Below are 15,463 nucleotides of genomic sequence, written 5' to 3'. Positions count from 1 at the left end.
ATTTCCATGTTTTTCATGGCTGTGGGAACCCTTTCCTTCCTACTTTTTGATAAGCTGTCTAAGGATAAGCTGCCTTTGCATATTGCTCTGATACAGCAGGCGTCATGCTTAAGAGCTCAGATGTGGCGTTTTATTTCAAGTGAAAAAAAAAATCCTACAATAATCACTTCTGTCTGGATTTAGAGGACATTAAGTGTGTGTGACAGTCTCACATGTGGGAAATGGCTGACGTATGTTAAAGCAGAAAACATATAATTCTACAGATAGAGAATGTGAGAGTGTGGTTTGGACTGTAAAAGTGGTTTGAAGTGTAAAAGTTCACTCAACCTGCCTTTAAAGGGATAGTTCACCCAAAAATGAAAAATTTGTCATCATTACTCACTCTCGTGCTATTCTAAACAAAAGAAGATATTATGAAGAATGCTTGTAACCAAGCAGTTGCTGGTAGCCATTGACTTCCATAGTATTTTTTCCATACAAAAAATAGTCAATGGCTACCGGCAACTGTTTGGTTACCAACATTCTTCAAAATATTTTCTTTTGTGTTCAACAACTTCATATAGGTTTGGAACAACATGAGGGTGCGAAAATTGAGAAAATGTTCATTTTTGGGTGAACTATCCCTTTATGGCAACCTGTATGTGTCTGAGGACATATGTTTGTACAAAACATTCAATATCGGCCAATTCTCAGTGATAGAATTCAAGCATCTCAGTTCTGTTTGATCAGTTAGTCTGTATTGCATTTATGAATATATGCATATTTTATCCGTGGCAGTTGTGGTACAAAAATTGTTGCATGACTTCACTAAAGCCATGTTTCTTGTTTTGCATGTCAGACTTTAAAGATTAAAAAAAAAAGTAGCTAAACTTTCATTTCAGGGTGCATAATTTTCGTACCTTTCCCTGTTAACAGTGTGCCAGACTAAATGCAACATCTGTGTGTGTGTGTGTGTACGTCGCATCATATGCACGTTGTGCAGCGACACCTAAGGATGTCCAGGTCACAGTATGTCTGAGTCCTCTATGCTGAAGCTGCTACGGCGGCTGCTGTCCACAGAAGCCTCGGGGGACATGGCAGACAGCAGTGGGTCTCCTCCTAGCGGTGACAGGGCCTCTTCCATTAGCAAGAAGTCCAGCTCACTCTTCTTTCCCATTGGCACGACACCTCCGCCCAACGAGACGAGATCCCCAATGCCCCCCATGCCATCCTGATATCCTGGGATGCCACCGTCGCATAAGTCTAGCGACTGGGCATAGTCAAAGTGCTGGGAGCTGCCCACGGCTGGGTACTGCAGTGCGGGCTGGGGGTGAAGGTGCTGGTGCAGGTGGAGCTGAGTGTGGGGCTGGGGCTGCGGCTGACCCTGGTGCTGCTGATGATGGGGGTAGTGAGGAGGGAGATGGGGCTGATGTGAGAGGTGGTTCTCCTCAGGGCTGTTCTCCTGCTTGACGAAGGAGTTTAGAACCTCAATGTTGTTAAGACCGGATGGAGAGCTGCTAGGGAGGCCGTGCATCTGGGCCTGCCTCTCAAGCTCCTGAAGAATGAGCACAATAAGATCACAATCACAATAAGATGATCAGTTTACCATCTCTCAAAATATCAGTTCTCATTTTTATGTATTTTTGAATAAAGATTTTTTTATTTATTGATATTGTTCTATATAAGTTATTTTAGTATAATTAAGATACTTTCACAGTTTTATTAATAGTTTGAATCAGTTTTTATTTTATATTTTCCATTTTCATTTAATTTTTTGAAGGTTTAAGTTTTTTATTTTATCTATATATTTATTATTATTATTATTATTTTATTATAAATTTCAGTTTTAGTTTGAGTTATTTTAGTACATTAGGTTAAACGAAATGCATCTAGCTGAAATAAAATAAGTATTTTATTTCAGTTATTAGTTAAAGTAACAACGATGCTTTTTATGGTTTTAGTTAACTATATTAATCCTGTTCTATATTTGATATTTATCTTTTCATGGCCATTTTCCCTGTTTTTACATTTAGATTACTTGTGCTGTTATTTAACACTCATTTAAAGTTCATCTTGCAAATCACTAATAATTGAATAACACTGTTAAATGTACTCTTTAGCAAATCTAAAAATAAATATCAATTTTTTTCATACTCTACATTATCATTTTATGATGCCTAAATTCATTTGTATTGTTTAAAATGATTGATTTTATTTTTAGTGTTTATTTTCATTGGCCATAACAGTAAAAGTAACGAATGGCTTAACAGTATTGGTCTGCGTATTAATATTGTGCATCCCTAATAATGCTCAAGAAACATTTCTAAAAAACAGAATAGGAAGATCAAGGAACTGATAAGTGACTCAAAGACCTGGATGAGAAACAACTTTACACTAAAGACATGTTAAATGTTCATCTTGTTGCTAGGTCAATTGTGTTCCATGTTGTAAAATACTATTACTCTTATCGGATGCTTTAAGCTTTAGGTTTTAGTTTTAAGTGCTGCATGAATGCTTACCTGAATGCGGAGCCACAGCTGTTTGTTGGCCATCTCCATCCTCCTGAAGTTGTTCTCCACCTCTCTGGTTCTATGGATGTCCTTCTGCATGCGTTTAATATATTCCACAGAGGCCCTCAGAATAGTGCCTTTATTCCAGCGCACATCCCTGAACACAAGAGGTTCCACATGTCAAGTGTTTATCAATGAAAGTCTTCAAGCAGTTTGAAGAACTGTCCTACAATCTGACCAGAATTCAATTATAATTGTGTTTATGTGTTTAAATGAACAAAAACTTACAGGTCATTGGTTTTGGGGATCATGGTGCCCAGCTCCTTAATTCGATCATTGATGTTAAACCTTCTCCTCCTTTCAACTGAAGAAAAAAAAAATTGTTACTATGGTTATACTAAAGATTAGTAGTATTAGGAGAGAATGAGGAATCAACCACATTCTTTCACATACAGACTTTCAATTCTATAGCATGATTGTTTCTTCCTTTTTGTCTGACCTTGACCATCATGTTTTTTATTTGTTTTCTGACTCTTTATGTTAATGATGGGAAATGAGGCAACCGGTTCTGTGCAATACCGTCTCTGCGTGTTAATTGTTTATAATGCTCAAGATATGGCACTATATACCATCTTAACCCAAAGTATTTGGGAACAGGCCAAGCTTAGCAAAGCTTTGCAGAATTACTGTCTTATTGTATAACTTCAATACTTGTGAAATGTCACAGGCAATTACATTTTAATGCCACGGCAGCAGGATCTGTCCGAGTTAACGATAGACCAAAGTGTAGTGCACTGTCAGCTGAATTTGCCCGGAGGTGGTGGTGACAGGGGGTGTCAATGGCAGGGCACTAGCGAAGCAAGTGTACTTTAAACCGTGAGGGGTTATAAACTGAAAGAAATGAGAGGGTAACGCGCATACTCACTCTGGTTGTGGTTGTCTTTCTTCTGCCTCTCTTTAGCCATTGCACGAACTTCTGCATCTTGTCAAAAACAAAAGGCAATACTGTCGATCAACATGTTTTGCTATACATGCAAATGCTGCCTGAACTGGATTTATGAGACTTTGTAATAGTGGCGATCAGTGAAATTACCTTGGAATGGTGAAACTTTGCTTAAATTTGATCCAGCACGGTTATGTAATAACATTTCTCTCGTGTCTTACAGTTGTAAAGCAGTGTCGTATAGGCTCTGCTCAATTGTCTGTTTATTTTCTGTGGTTTACCTTAGGTTATTATGTTAACACATTATAAGATGGGTTAAAAAAACTTTGCCTAAGATTTCTCAGGATAAAAAAAACAAACATAAAAACAACACCGGAATGTTTGAGTATGATCAAAATTTTTCAGCAATTTCCCTTGTGACGATGTCATGTTTGCCTCCCACAGTTCATGCCATTCATATCACTTACAGTACAAACACTCTTAATGGGTACATAATACCAAGTAAACATTTAAATACTCTTGACTAAATGTGTTTTTCATGTCATATACACTGATAACATTTTTTAAATGTGAAGTCGGCAACACCAAAGCTCCAAAAATATAAAAAATTTATTTTAAAAGAACTGTCGCATAGCGTGTGACAGTTCTTTTAAAATACATTTTTGATACTTTTGGAGCTTTGGTGTTGCCGACTTTACATTTAAAAAAATTTTCCACTTGCTTCTTAGTCGAGCACCCAGTTGAGATCGATGTGCGTGCTTTTGCCTGCTCTTTATATACACTGATAAAGAAATGATAAAGATAAATTAAAATAATTCCTACTTAGGAATTTCTAAGCAAAACTACAATTGTAAATATTTATTTAGTTATGAAATGGTTTTGTTTGACCGAATAGGGGAAAATAATCAGACAACAGAACAAACAATGTTGAAAGAATTACTAAATAATTTTATTTTATTTTATTTGACAAATTTCAGTACATAATTCCAATTTTCAGTGGTGTTATTGTGTAACTTTTTGGAGTTACCTCTTAAATATGCCAGTGCATGGCATAGCTGGAGTGTTTGTGTGTGCAGCAGTACTCTGTTTTATATGACTAATCTAGAGATTGCTTTACCTGACAGCTCTCTCTTGATGGCCAGGTTGGCAGGGCAGGAGTTGCTGGTCATGGCGATAGCTGATCCGGACATACCTGGCCCCGTGTACACATCCAAATGGCTGCTGGACAACGGAAGCTATAGTGCACAAAAGAGATACAGGTGAGTCTTGGTGAGTTGGAAGACAACAACAGTATTTAAAGTTACAAAGACAAAATTTTCATAGCATTAAATAACAATACGTGCATGTCCTTACTGCAATCTATGCTTTCTCTGCTGGACAAGATACAACTAGTTTGTCTTGCAAATGGCATTTTTATGAAGCTGTATTTAGCGTAACCCTGGTAAATCATCACAATAACTAGAAACCCAATAAACACTCAGCTTATCTCTAGAGCAAAGCCATAAACGCTAGAGATACCGGAGATAAAACACAAAAATATCACACTCGGCTATAGCTTCTAGGTGAGAGAAATTATTGACTATGCTCTTTCTTATCTAGGTCTTTATGGTTTTATACCAGTTGTATCTTTTATTCCATCTTAGTGTCTCAGTATAATTGTAAGCAAGCCAGCTCTGAGCTCCTAATGAGCCGTGACAGATAAATCAGCTCAGATACCTTATCGCAGAGGCTACTGTGAAGCACGAAGTCAAACAAACAGAAATCAACAGTAAAAAGTCAGAGAGGGAAGCCCGTTATACAAAATATGCCATTACTTCTGATAAAATGCATGCCTGTCATCACCTTGCACCCAATACTTCAGTGAAGCAGGCCATAGTGGCACACGGAGAAAACAGAAACGGCTCATTAAGCATTTCAAACTAAGAGGAAAGTATCTAAGAGAGGGTATGAACTTGTGAACGCTGCTTCCTGACAAACAATGGCGATGATTCAAAATATGTGTATGCACAATGCAAAATGTTTGACGCCCTGTTGGTTTTGGGAATTCCATCTCTAGTGGCTTTAATCACTGATCAAAGAAACAGTGATCAAAGGAGGTGGTCAACAGGGTCGGAGGTGGCCTATGCAGCCTCATTTGGAGTCTAAACCCCACCTCTTCACCCCATGTCTCTTCTGACCTTTAAAATCCCCAATGTCACTCTGAAAAATATGGTTTGCACACTAAATATTGAGCAAAGTGGCCGATGCTGCTCATATACACCAAATCTGAGACTATTCGCCACCGTTTGCTTTTTTTTTTTTTTTAATTTATAGCCGTATTACAAATCCACCAGGATTAGGGATTTAATTGTTCTGTGGATAAGCATAATAACGACATTTATCAAGGAATACCTTTGCATACAGAAAAGTCGGTAGGAAAAAATGGTAACACAAGATTAATAACGTTTCTGGTAAACAGAAGAAAAACAACAATAGCACTTCCTGATAGGATGATTCCTATAGGCAGGGACACCAAGTCAGAGAGTCTGGAAACTAAGATCAATCATTACAATGGAAAATAGATCCCCAAGAAAGCTGATCAATCGGAAAATCAATCAGACGCATTCACTCAATACTGTAAAAAAGACAATACAATCATTTTTTTTCATATTGAATAATCATATTTTGAAGACTACAGAAATACTTATTTTCTGTACACTGAAAATCAGTGGGGTCCAAAAAAGCTTTGAACCCCATTGATTTCCATTGTGTGGACAGGTTTGGAACGCCACGACAGTTAATTATGACAGAATTTTAATTTATGTGTAAACTATCCCTATAACAGATAAAACAGTATTATTCAGTTGCTCTCCTGCAGGTCCACGTAAACAACAGCCATTTACAGATATATGAGCACATCATGCTACAAGCCTACAGCTATGTGTGTGTGTGGCAAGGTTACCGGTGTCCTACAGTACAGTGCCCAAGGCATGTGCTCTTTCTTTCTAGTCTCTCTAGTTTCCAGGAACAAGACGCAGCCCGATATCCGCCTGAAAGCAGGAGAGTGATGGGGAAAAGACGGCCTTACCAGCTGAATCTTTTCTCCATCGATAACCTCCACAATGGCATAAGTTTTATTTGTATCTTTCATATTGGACTCTGAATCTCTCATAGCTGCACGCCCTTGTCCTTCACCCTCAACCTCCCCGGAGAGACTAACCTGAGCTGCACCAGGACCTTCTCTCTTCTACTTTCTCTTAACTACTAAACGCTGAACTTTCCCCTATCTGGACTTTCAGCCTCCCCTCCCCAGCCCTCTCACTCTCCCAAACCTCCCCCTGCTTCCCCACCTTCACGGAATGCCTTGTAAACAAGTTGAACTCTAACTGAGAGCGGCTTAATTGTTAATGTCAGGCAGTTATTTAAAATACAAAGCACAGTGCTCCCATTTTCCTGATTCCCAACGCAATGTCTTTCCTTGAGTGAATCAGGCCACAATTTTAAGTCAATTAAACACTTTAAATCCTTAAAACATTTTCCCCGAGACATGCCGAGGAAGCTGGCAAGGTCCTAATATTGGTTATCCAATAAATCGAGCACAAAAAATTCAGCAGGCAAAGTTCTCGATGAGTCTTAACAGAAAACAAGTCGTTTTGAGGTTGCATGAGAGAAAAACACTTGCATCATTTTACTGAGACGGTGCTTTGCTATAATTAGACATGACTTTTGGTAATCAGACAAAGATGCTTTGTTACATCCCTATAACCCTGATAAAACGCAGCACAACAAATGGATCCAGTATAATTCCTCCATTGTTAAAGTACAAAGTTGAGGGGATTTCAAAAATAGACCTATTCAGCGGCAATAAGATGCAGTCTGTACATCATAAACAGAAATTATTCACTCAATTTTCTACTTGCCCTCTGGGATTCAGTGATCTGTATTAGTCACAGGCGGTAATGTCAACAACTAAAAGCCTGAACTGAGTGAAGCCGTTACTTACTGTGTTTGGCATCTGGACCACAGGGTCAATATAAGCCTGGATGTCATCATAACTGGACCGCAGGCTGATGATGTCATCAATAACCTCATCCATCTTGTCAAAAACAAACACATAACTAGAATGTAGTCACCTTGTGCATTTGCATTCTACAAAGTATGTACACTTTCCTTTTATTACTAAAGATTTTCTTTATAAATTCTTCAATATAACTCTGCTAAGCCGATATCTAAAGAGAATATTTCTAGAAATTACCAATGAAAGATGTATTCCTCTCAACATTCCTACAGACATATTCCCCATGTAGTTTAGCTCACAAAGGTTGTAAGTATGCCACAAGCACACATTCACTTAGGATCCCATAGGATTTGGTGGCATTGGGAGCGGAGGAAGGAAGGAAGGACCAAAGTCTTCTCCGTTCCAAAGGGCCATCCTTCCTAGGGTTCCCTGTCACTCTTTAATCTGTAATTATACCTCCACGGCCATAATTGGCCACTTAAACTCCAATGAAAATGGAGTTAAGTTAGTTAACTCCCTGACCTTTGTGTGCACTTGGGCAAATAACACCCACCAGGGGTGAGAAATGGAGAAAATCATAAAGGGCATGGTGTACGAGAGACGAGCAAGACTGTGTCATTTACTGAACTTTAGGTTTCTGACTCAAAGAGGAACTGTTGTGCTAAATATAAAACTGTAACAGATACAATAACTGTAAATGAAACATCGACAAAATTAATCATGATGAATGTTAAGACATGTTTTAGGAAATGTATTTATTTCAAACATGCCTGGATGTGCTTACAACCACAACCGTATGAAAATGAAGAAACGCTGAACTACCTCATTCTCATGGCTGGAGCCGATGTTGAGCATGGCCATGGGACTGTTGGGTGCACTGTTCCCAGCAGAGGTCATGAGCTGCTCAGTGCGCATGCATGGAGAGGGCATGGTTGATGGGACGATTCCTGTCTGACCCTGGGGCATGGTGGATGGAGAGGGCTGTACCAAGCTTGTGACTGCATGTACAGCCTGCTTGGTGGCGTATGTGGTGGACAGGTACTCCTTGACTTGCTGCCGCTGAGACTGTCGAATGTGGTAGTCCGTGGGGTTCTCAAGATGGGTCTGCACCTGTAAACATGATATATAATAAATATAGTATAATATAATATATAATATGTACACTGCTATTCAAATATTTGGGGTCAGTACGATTTTTTTTAAAGAAATTAGAACTCTTATTCAGCAAGGACGCATTCAATTGATTTAAATTGACAGTAAAGACATTTATATTGTTACAAAATATTTATATTTTAAATAAATAATGTTCTTTTGAACTTTCTATTTGTCAAAGAATCCTGAATAAATATGTATCACAGTTTCCATAATTTTAAGCTGCACAACTATTTTCAACATTGATATTAATAAGAAATGTTTCTTTACCACATTAGCATATTAGAATGATTTCTGAAGGATCAAATGACACGGAAGACGTAATGGCTGCTGAAAATTCATCTTTCACAGGAATAAATTACATTTTAAAATATATTAAATAGAGCTCCTGTAAATTTTAGTAATATTCCACAATATTGCTCTTTATTTACTGTATTTTTGATCAAGCAAATGCAGCCTTGGGTGAGCATAAGACTTTTTTTTTTTTTTTATAAATGAAAAGATTATACTGACTCCAAACTTTATGCAATGGTAGTGGAAATATATTTTGACTGACTTAAAAACGGTAAGAATGCAATGACTTGCATTTTCTAAACCCACACATTAAATATATTAAGCACAGAAGTATTTAAAAAATATATGCACCATCTGGCACCATTAAGTCTCATGAATTACTCTTCCAGTGGAAAGTACAGTGTTTTTACTGTAACCATTACACATTACAAATAAAATCAAGCTAAAGCCTCCAGGCTCAGCCACTTATGTTTCAGAGCCACAGTCATAGATAGTTATGTAACTGTGGGGTTTAAATCTAGGCATGTACGGGGCACACAGGGGCCAGAAAGAGCCTCCAGAGGTTCACCGTATCACACAGGCACCTGCTGATGGAGGTTCAGAATGGTTACAAGTTACGTCTGACCGGACTGGCCTCATTCTTTCACTTCAAAGCCTTTAACCGAGTTATTCAGGACACAAAACTGACATTTGACTCAATGTGACTCGATGTGCACTGATGAAAAGAAAAATACATTTAGGTGTTAATAAAACAACATATTGTCTGTGCACTTACGCATGACCCAAATGTGAGCAAGCATGCATATCAACAAAACTGTGTCTGTATACTGATGGAAAATATCAGCCATAATACCACATTCCTGAATGAAAACAAGCCTCAGGATTAGTGGATGAAAGCCTTTACACTTTAGCTCCCAAAGTATTCAATCCCAGTCCAAGCACTTTCACTTTAAGATAAAAAAAAATGTTGGAGCAAATAAAACTTTTATAGGCAGTTTAAGTGAAGGATACAGGACTCCAATCTACATACAAAAGCTGTAAACTGGGGACACTGTCTGGGAGGACATTTCCCTGCAGTTAAATCCCTCCATGAACTCTATGTAAAGACATTTTGGGGAGAGCCAGTTGCTCTAAACTTTCAGAGGTGAAATTTTCTACAGAAAGTTAGTTGTGGTTAGAAGTTCATCTCACATTGAGCTCTTCGTTACATACTTTTATTCAATCTAGGAATGGTGGCAGTAAATGTCCAGCTAAATGATACAGCACTGTGTGAAACAGGAGCTGCTGTTGCTTAATCCTGAGATGACACATGGTTGGCTGCATAGGAGGGCAGCAACAACATGCTTGTGGCACAAGTTATTGCCACTTACACTCAGGAAACACAACTGTGTAGCTTTTATATTTCATGATGACCCTTATTACTACTTTGGTCTGAGATAAACAGAGGTTTGACTATGCAGGATTCAGGATTCGTTTGGCTCAGGTGAACATGACATTTAAAGATCACCCAGAATTACTTTATGATACAGATTATATTACTGTTTGAGTTATGGTAACTGATATGGCAAACAGATTTTTCATTTGATTTATTTAAATTGAATTTAAATACACTACTGTTGAAACATTTTGAAACAGTGATATTTCTTTTAAATTACTACTTTTTTTCAGCAAGTATGCATTCAATTGATCAAGTGACAGTAAAGACATTTATAATGATACACAAGGTTTATATTTTAGATGAATGCTGGTTTTTTAACTTCCTAATCATCAAAGAATTTTGAAGAAAATGTATCATGGTTTCCACAAAAACATTAAGCAGCACAATTGCTTGTGACATTAATAACAAGCTTTTGAATGGTATAGTGTATAATGTTACAAAAGCTTTTTACTTCAGATCAATGCTGATCTTTGTATCTTTCTATTCATCAAAGAATCCTGACATTTTTTTTTACTAAACTGTTTTAAATATTGATAATCAGCAAATCAGCATATTAGAATGATTTCTGAAGGATCACGTGACACTGAAGACTGGAGTAATGATGCTGAAAATTCAGCTTTGATCACAGGAATAAATTACATTTTAAAATATATTCAAAAAGAAAGCAGTTATTTTAAATAGTAAAAATATTTCAAAATGTTACTGTTTTTGCTGTACTTTGGATCAAATAAAAATGCAGGCTTGGTGAGCAGAAGAGACTTCTTAAAAAAAAAATAAATAATAAAAAATCTTACTGTTAAAAAACCTTTGACTGATAGTGTAGGCTGATTATTCTTATAGATTGAAACAAATGTGCTTCAGCCAGGATAAAGAGTATGAAAAGTGCTCTGAGTTGCTGCAGAAAACAAAAAAAATTGAGCAACAACAAAAACGTTGCTGGAGACGTGCTTATTATTGAAAATGCAAACTGATTCTCCGCCAGCAGGAGGCGCTTTGAGAGCGGTAATCAAATCAGCTCCGCTCATGAACGCTACTTTATCAGATAAAATGAAAATGACATCGAAACTTTTCTGAAGACAGTCGGTTCCCTTCAGAGATACATTCATATAAAACACCCGCGACGTGTTTTGATTTTGAAACGTGCAGTGCTCATGTTTATTCAACTAAGTCAACCGTCACAAATAAATCAATGTATGGGAAACACTGGTAATGTATATCGAAATATCGGAAATGTTTAAAAAACATATCACCGTTATTGAAAAAAATTATATCGCGATACATATTGATATTGAATTATTGTCCAGCCATACCTTTAACACTTCAACGGGCACCTGCATGGGTGCCTGGAAGTGTGTTGGTGCGCTGATGGCTGGCGAGGGCGCAGGTGGGCCTGGCATGCGGTGCTGCATGTAATGCATGGATGCTGCCTGTTGCTGCTGCCGCTCCCGCTCCCTCTCCCGCTGCTCCTCCTGCTGCAGTTGGTCCCGCATGAGCTGCAGGCGCAGGCCGATGCGTGACGACATGGCTGGGGGACGCGGGGGGCGGGCTGCTGTCACCGTGCAGTCCAGCCCAAAGAGTGGTGGGGTGTCTGCAAAGGAAATAGTTAGAGGAAGTGAATATGAAGTAAATGGATTTCAAATAAATACGGTTCTTTCAAACTTTCTATTAATCAAAGAATCATGAAAAAAATTTCTTCCACAGAAATATTATCCAGCAATTTTTTTAAACATTGATAATAATAAGAAACGTTTTTGAGCACCAAATCAGCATATTAGAATGATTACTGAAGGATCATGTGACACTGAAAACTGGAGTAATGGCTGCTAAAAATCCAACTTTGCCCCCCAAAAAATAAATAATAATAATAATAAATTACATTTTTCAAATAGATTAAAATATAAGTTATTTGACATTTTATCAATATTTCACATATTACAGAATTTACTGTATTTTTTATCGAATAAATGCAGTCTTGGTAAGCATAAAATATTTCTTTAAAACATCTTATATCAAAAGAGAAAACAATATTGCTGTTTTTGTAAAAACAAACAAACAAACAAACATAAAAATGCAACACCAACTGCACCAGCAGCACCAGTGTGGTCTCTCTATAACAATAAATCACTTGTAATATGATATAAATGGCTATTTAATAAGTGTAGTTACAATTAAAAATAAACATTTAATTAAGTATACACATGATGTATGTAACCACCATATGATGCATTCATAATGTCATTTGGGTTTCCTCAAATTGCCCATAAGATTATCAACAGGCTATGCCATTTCTTTTGAGCTGTTGTCCATCCCACAAGGAGACCGATGGCTCTAAATAAATACAACTCAGAAGTTACAATGAGTGTGATGGGGAAGTCATGTGAGGGGTCAGGTGGTGTTTTTCTTTTCTGTAGAAGCTCATGTGAGTAGCCTTTTCAATTTGGAAATGCCTCCTAAACATCTTCACCCCATAATACAGAAAGGCCCACACCCTGTTTCTTCTACGGCCCTGGGGAGTCCCTAAGCAGAGGAGTTCCTCTTTTCGGGGTGCTACAGAAGACCAACATGCAAGCAAGCATGACTTTGCTGTTATTGGAGATATTGCGACAAAGATACATACAGGAAGTAACATTTAAGTGTACATATTGATAAAGATGGGGTGCTGAGTATCCACCCTATGTTAGATAAAGCCAACAGAGGCCTGTCTGGCGCATCTCAGCAGCACCACATCACAAACTATACTGTAGATAGCCACGAGGTGGAAAGGACAACCCAGAGGGACTGGGCTGCCTATGGAGAAAAGCTTATTGTACTAGAGGTACAATAAGCAAAGCAGCTCCTATTGAGATGGCACTGAAGCAGCATTTAGCCCACAGTGTACATTTCAGTGGTGGAGGGGGCACACACACTACAAGCTTTGTGGTTCACACTGGTCAGTGGACACTTTCAGGCTTTGTCACCAGGGCAGTTGCCAGAGGTTGACTCAGTTCCAGGAGAGCAGAGCTTTGGGACGGACTGTCTCACAAACAGCTAGACTGATGTACAGCAGGACCGGACTACCGGGGTGTTTGATAACCTGCTGGTATTTGACTTCAAACTTAGTGAGGCAAGATCAGATATGGATGTGGCACCAGAGCTACATTATTATTTTTTAAAAACACTCTAATGCCAATTTTAAACTGAAAAGATTCTGAAGTGGCATTTAGGTGTCTTTATACAGATTGTTGAATGCTGCTCAGAGATGGCATAAATGCATTTACACAGTAATCACAAATGTATACTTGGATACTAGGGGCTGAGGTGGGTCAGAGCGGGCATAATTTAGTCTGGCTTTTATCCAGCATTGCATCTTTACATTGAATTTTGAGCAGGCACAGAGCAGCCTTAACTTAGCTGTTTAAAGATGCTATCTTTAATATTTATAGATATGACTCGTATAAAGGTGTAGTCACATTTACTGTTAAAAGTGCCCGTTATGCCATTTCGAATATTGCCTTTCATACAGTGTGTAATGTAGCTGTATGTGAATGCAAACAATCTGCAAAGTTGTAAAGCCAAAAGTACACGATAAATAAAGTTATTGTCTCCTAAAAGAAAGAATCCACTCTGAGCAGCCTAAACGAGTCGTCAGTAATTTGAATCCCAGGCTCACGGAAAGGAGGGATTTAGAAAGACTGAATCTTAGAACTGCTTCGAACGAATCGTTTGAAAATGAGGTGATATTAAATGCATATTTTGAGAAAACAAAATTTGCATGCATGTAAACCTATTGCAGGAGACTCCCAAGACAATATTAGGAACCTTAAAAATGGCATAATAGGGGCACTTTAAGAATTACATTTTCACACACATATTTCACGCGTTGGTCACACATATTTGCCACATTGTTTGACAATAATAGATCTTTTTATTAAAATTTTGCTAATGGGAATGTCTGCACCTTAAGAGTGTGTGGAAAATACTTTACTCAAATGGAAGTCAGGCTGCTTGGAAAAACAATCTAACCATTCTGCCATTGGTCATACAACTAGTCCCGCCCCCAAACTTACACCATTGGCTGGTGCCAATGTTGTTGTTTCAGGCTGATTGGAATTCTCAAACAAACAGAGAAATGTTTTGAGAGTGTCACAGAGCCACAACAGATAGTTATTTTTGTTATGATCTATATTAAAATGACATATTTCTCCTAAAAATAAAATGTTAAAAACTAAAATCAATCATTTTAAGTATGAGCAATAGCTTTAGCAAACACCCCTAATGAGTAACTGGTCATTTAGAACTGGTCAAATAACTGGTAAACATTTCTCAGTTTTTCAAATGAAAAAACAATCTGATAGCTAGACTGTTTCTCAGAAGTCCACTGAACAGTCAGTATCTAAAAGACAAAGGAATCATGCAATCAGGGTGTTAAAATAAACAAAAAAAACTCATCTTTCAGTTCACCGACAACTCCACTGACCAATAGCCACTGCATAAAACAAATCCCAGCCGGGTCCGTCACTTTTTTGGGTCCCCTTGAAACATTTCCGTTGTGGTCCGTGCTACTTGCAGCACGTTTCTTCATTTGCATGTGTTGTGAGGATTTGCAGCGCGTGTGTTGTCAAACTGATGAAGATGTTTTCTTAATTTGCTGGTGTTTTTTCAATTTGCATGTGTTTTCTTAAGTTGCAGCGTGTTGAGCTCTCTCGGCCACCGTACAGAGCTGGGCATTCTTGTATTACTGTTGTATCAACAGAGCATTGGCGGATAATGACGTATATGTGCGTACGCCTCCTCCTGTGACGTTGCTCTCCCACACCGCCCATCGGCGAATACCAGGCATACACTGCACCGATGGAGCCGCATCCAAACAGAGCCAGCTATCAAAGTGCCCTATTGTCACAGTAGCCAGTGAATTCATGGCATCTCTACATCAAAGGATGAAGAAAAAATATAAAAAGTGGACCACAAAGCTTATTCACACACACAAACACACCTGCATGCTTGCAAAGCCTTATAGCATTCAGTATATCATTATTGTATGCCACCTTCTAATGCATCAAAATAGTATAAGCAGTGTTGGGGGTAACGCATTACAAGTAATGCGAGTTACGTAATCAGATTACTTTTTTCAAGTAACTAGTAAAGTAACGCATTACTTTTTAATTTACAAG

At 38.1% G+C, this 15,463-nt stretch overlaps 1 protein-coding gene across 3 annotated transcripts in view; it reads right to left on the bottom strand.

Moving 5' to 3' along the window:
- Positions 1 to 585: 585 nt before the first annotated feature.
- Positions 586 to 15,463, bottom strand: part of LOC107675845 (transcription factor EB-like) — a 36,014-nt gene continuing 21,136 nt past the window's right edge. For 2 of the 3 annotated variants that reach the window (XM_016470332.1, XM_016470333.1), the window contains exons 3-10: positions 11,624 to 11,901; positions 8,252 to 8,539; positions 7,415 to 7,507; positions 4,550 to 4,667; positions 3,415 to 3,471; positions 2,778 to 2,853; positions 2,499 to 2,646; positions 586 to 1,534 (exon numbers count right to left, since the gene is read on the bottom strand). In XM_016470332.1, coding sequence (XP_016325818.1) covers positions 1,004 to 1,534; positions 2,499 to 2,646; positions 2,778 to 2,853; positions 3,415 to 3,471; positions 4,550 to 4,667; positions 7,415 to 7,507; positions 8,252 to 8,539; positions 11,624 to 11,836 — 1,524 coding nt within the window. In that variant the 5' untranslated portion in view covers positions 11,837 to 11,901 and the 3' untranslated portion in view covers positions 586 to 1,003. The remainder of the gene's footprint in view (positions 1,535 to 2,498; positions 2,647 to 2,777; positions 2,854 to 3,414; positions 3,472 to 4,549; positions 4,668 to 7,414; positions 7,508 to 8,251; positions 8,540 to 11,623; positions 11,902 to 15,463) is intronic. The other variant, XM_016470334.1, reaches the window with a different exon arrangement.

This window comes from Sinocyclocheilus anshuiensis, unplaced genomic scaffold (assembly GCF_001515605.1).
Source record: "Sinocyclocheilus anshuiensis isolate Anshui unplaced genomic scaffold, SAMN03320099.WGS_v1.1 scaffold1640, whole genome shotgun sequence".
NCBI classification, from domain to species: Eukaryota; Metazoa; Chordata; class Actinopteri; order Cypriniformes; family Cyprinidae; genus Sinocyclocheilus; species Sinocyclocheilus anshuiensis.
Note: the sequence above shows the minus strand (reverse complement) of the source record. Positions and strands in the feature narration are given on the sequence as shown.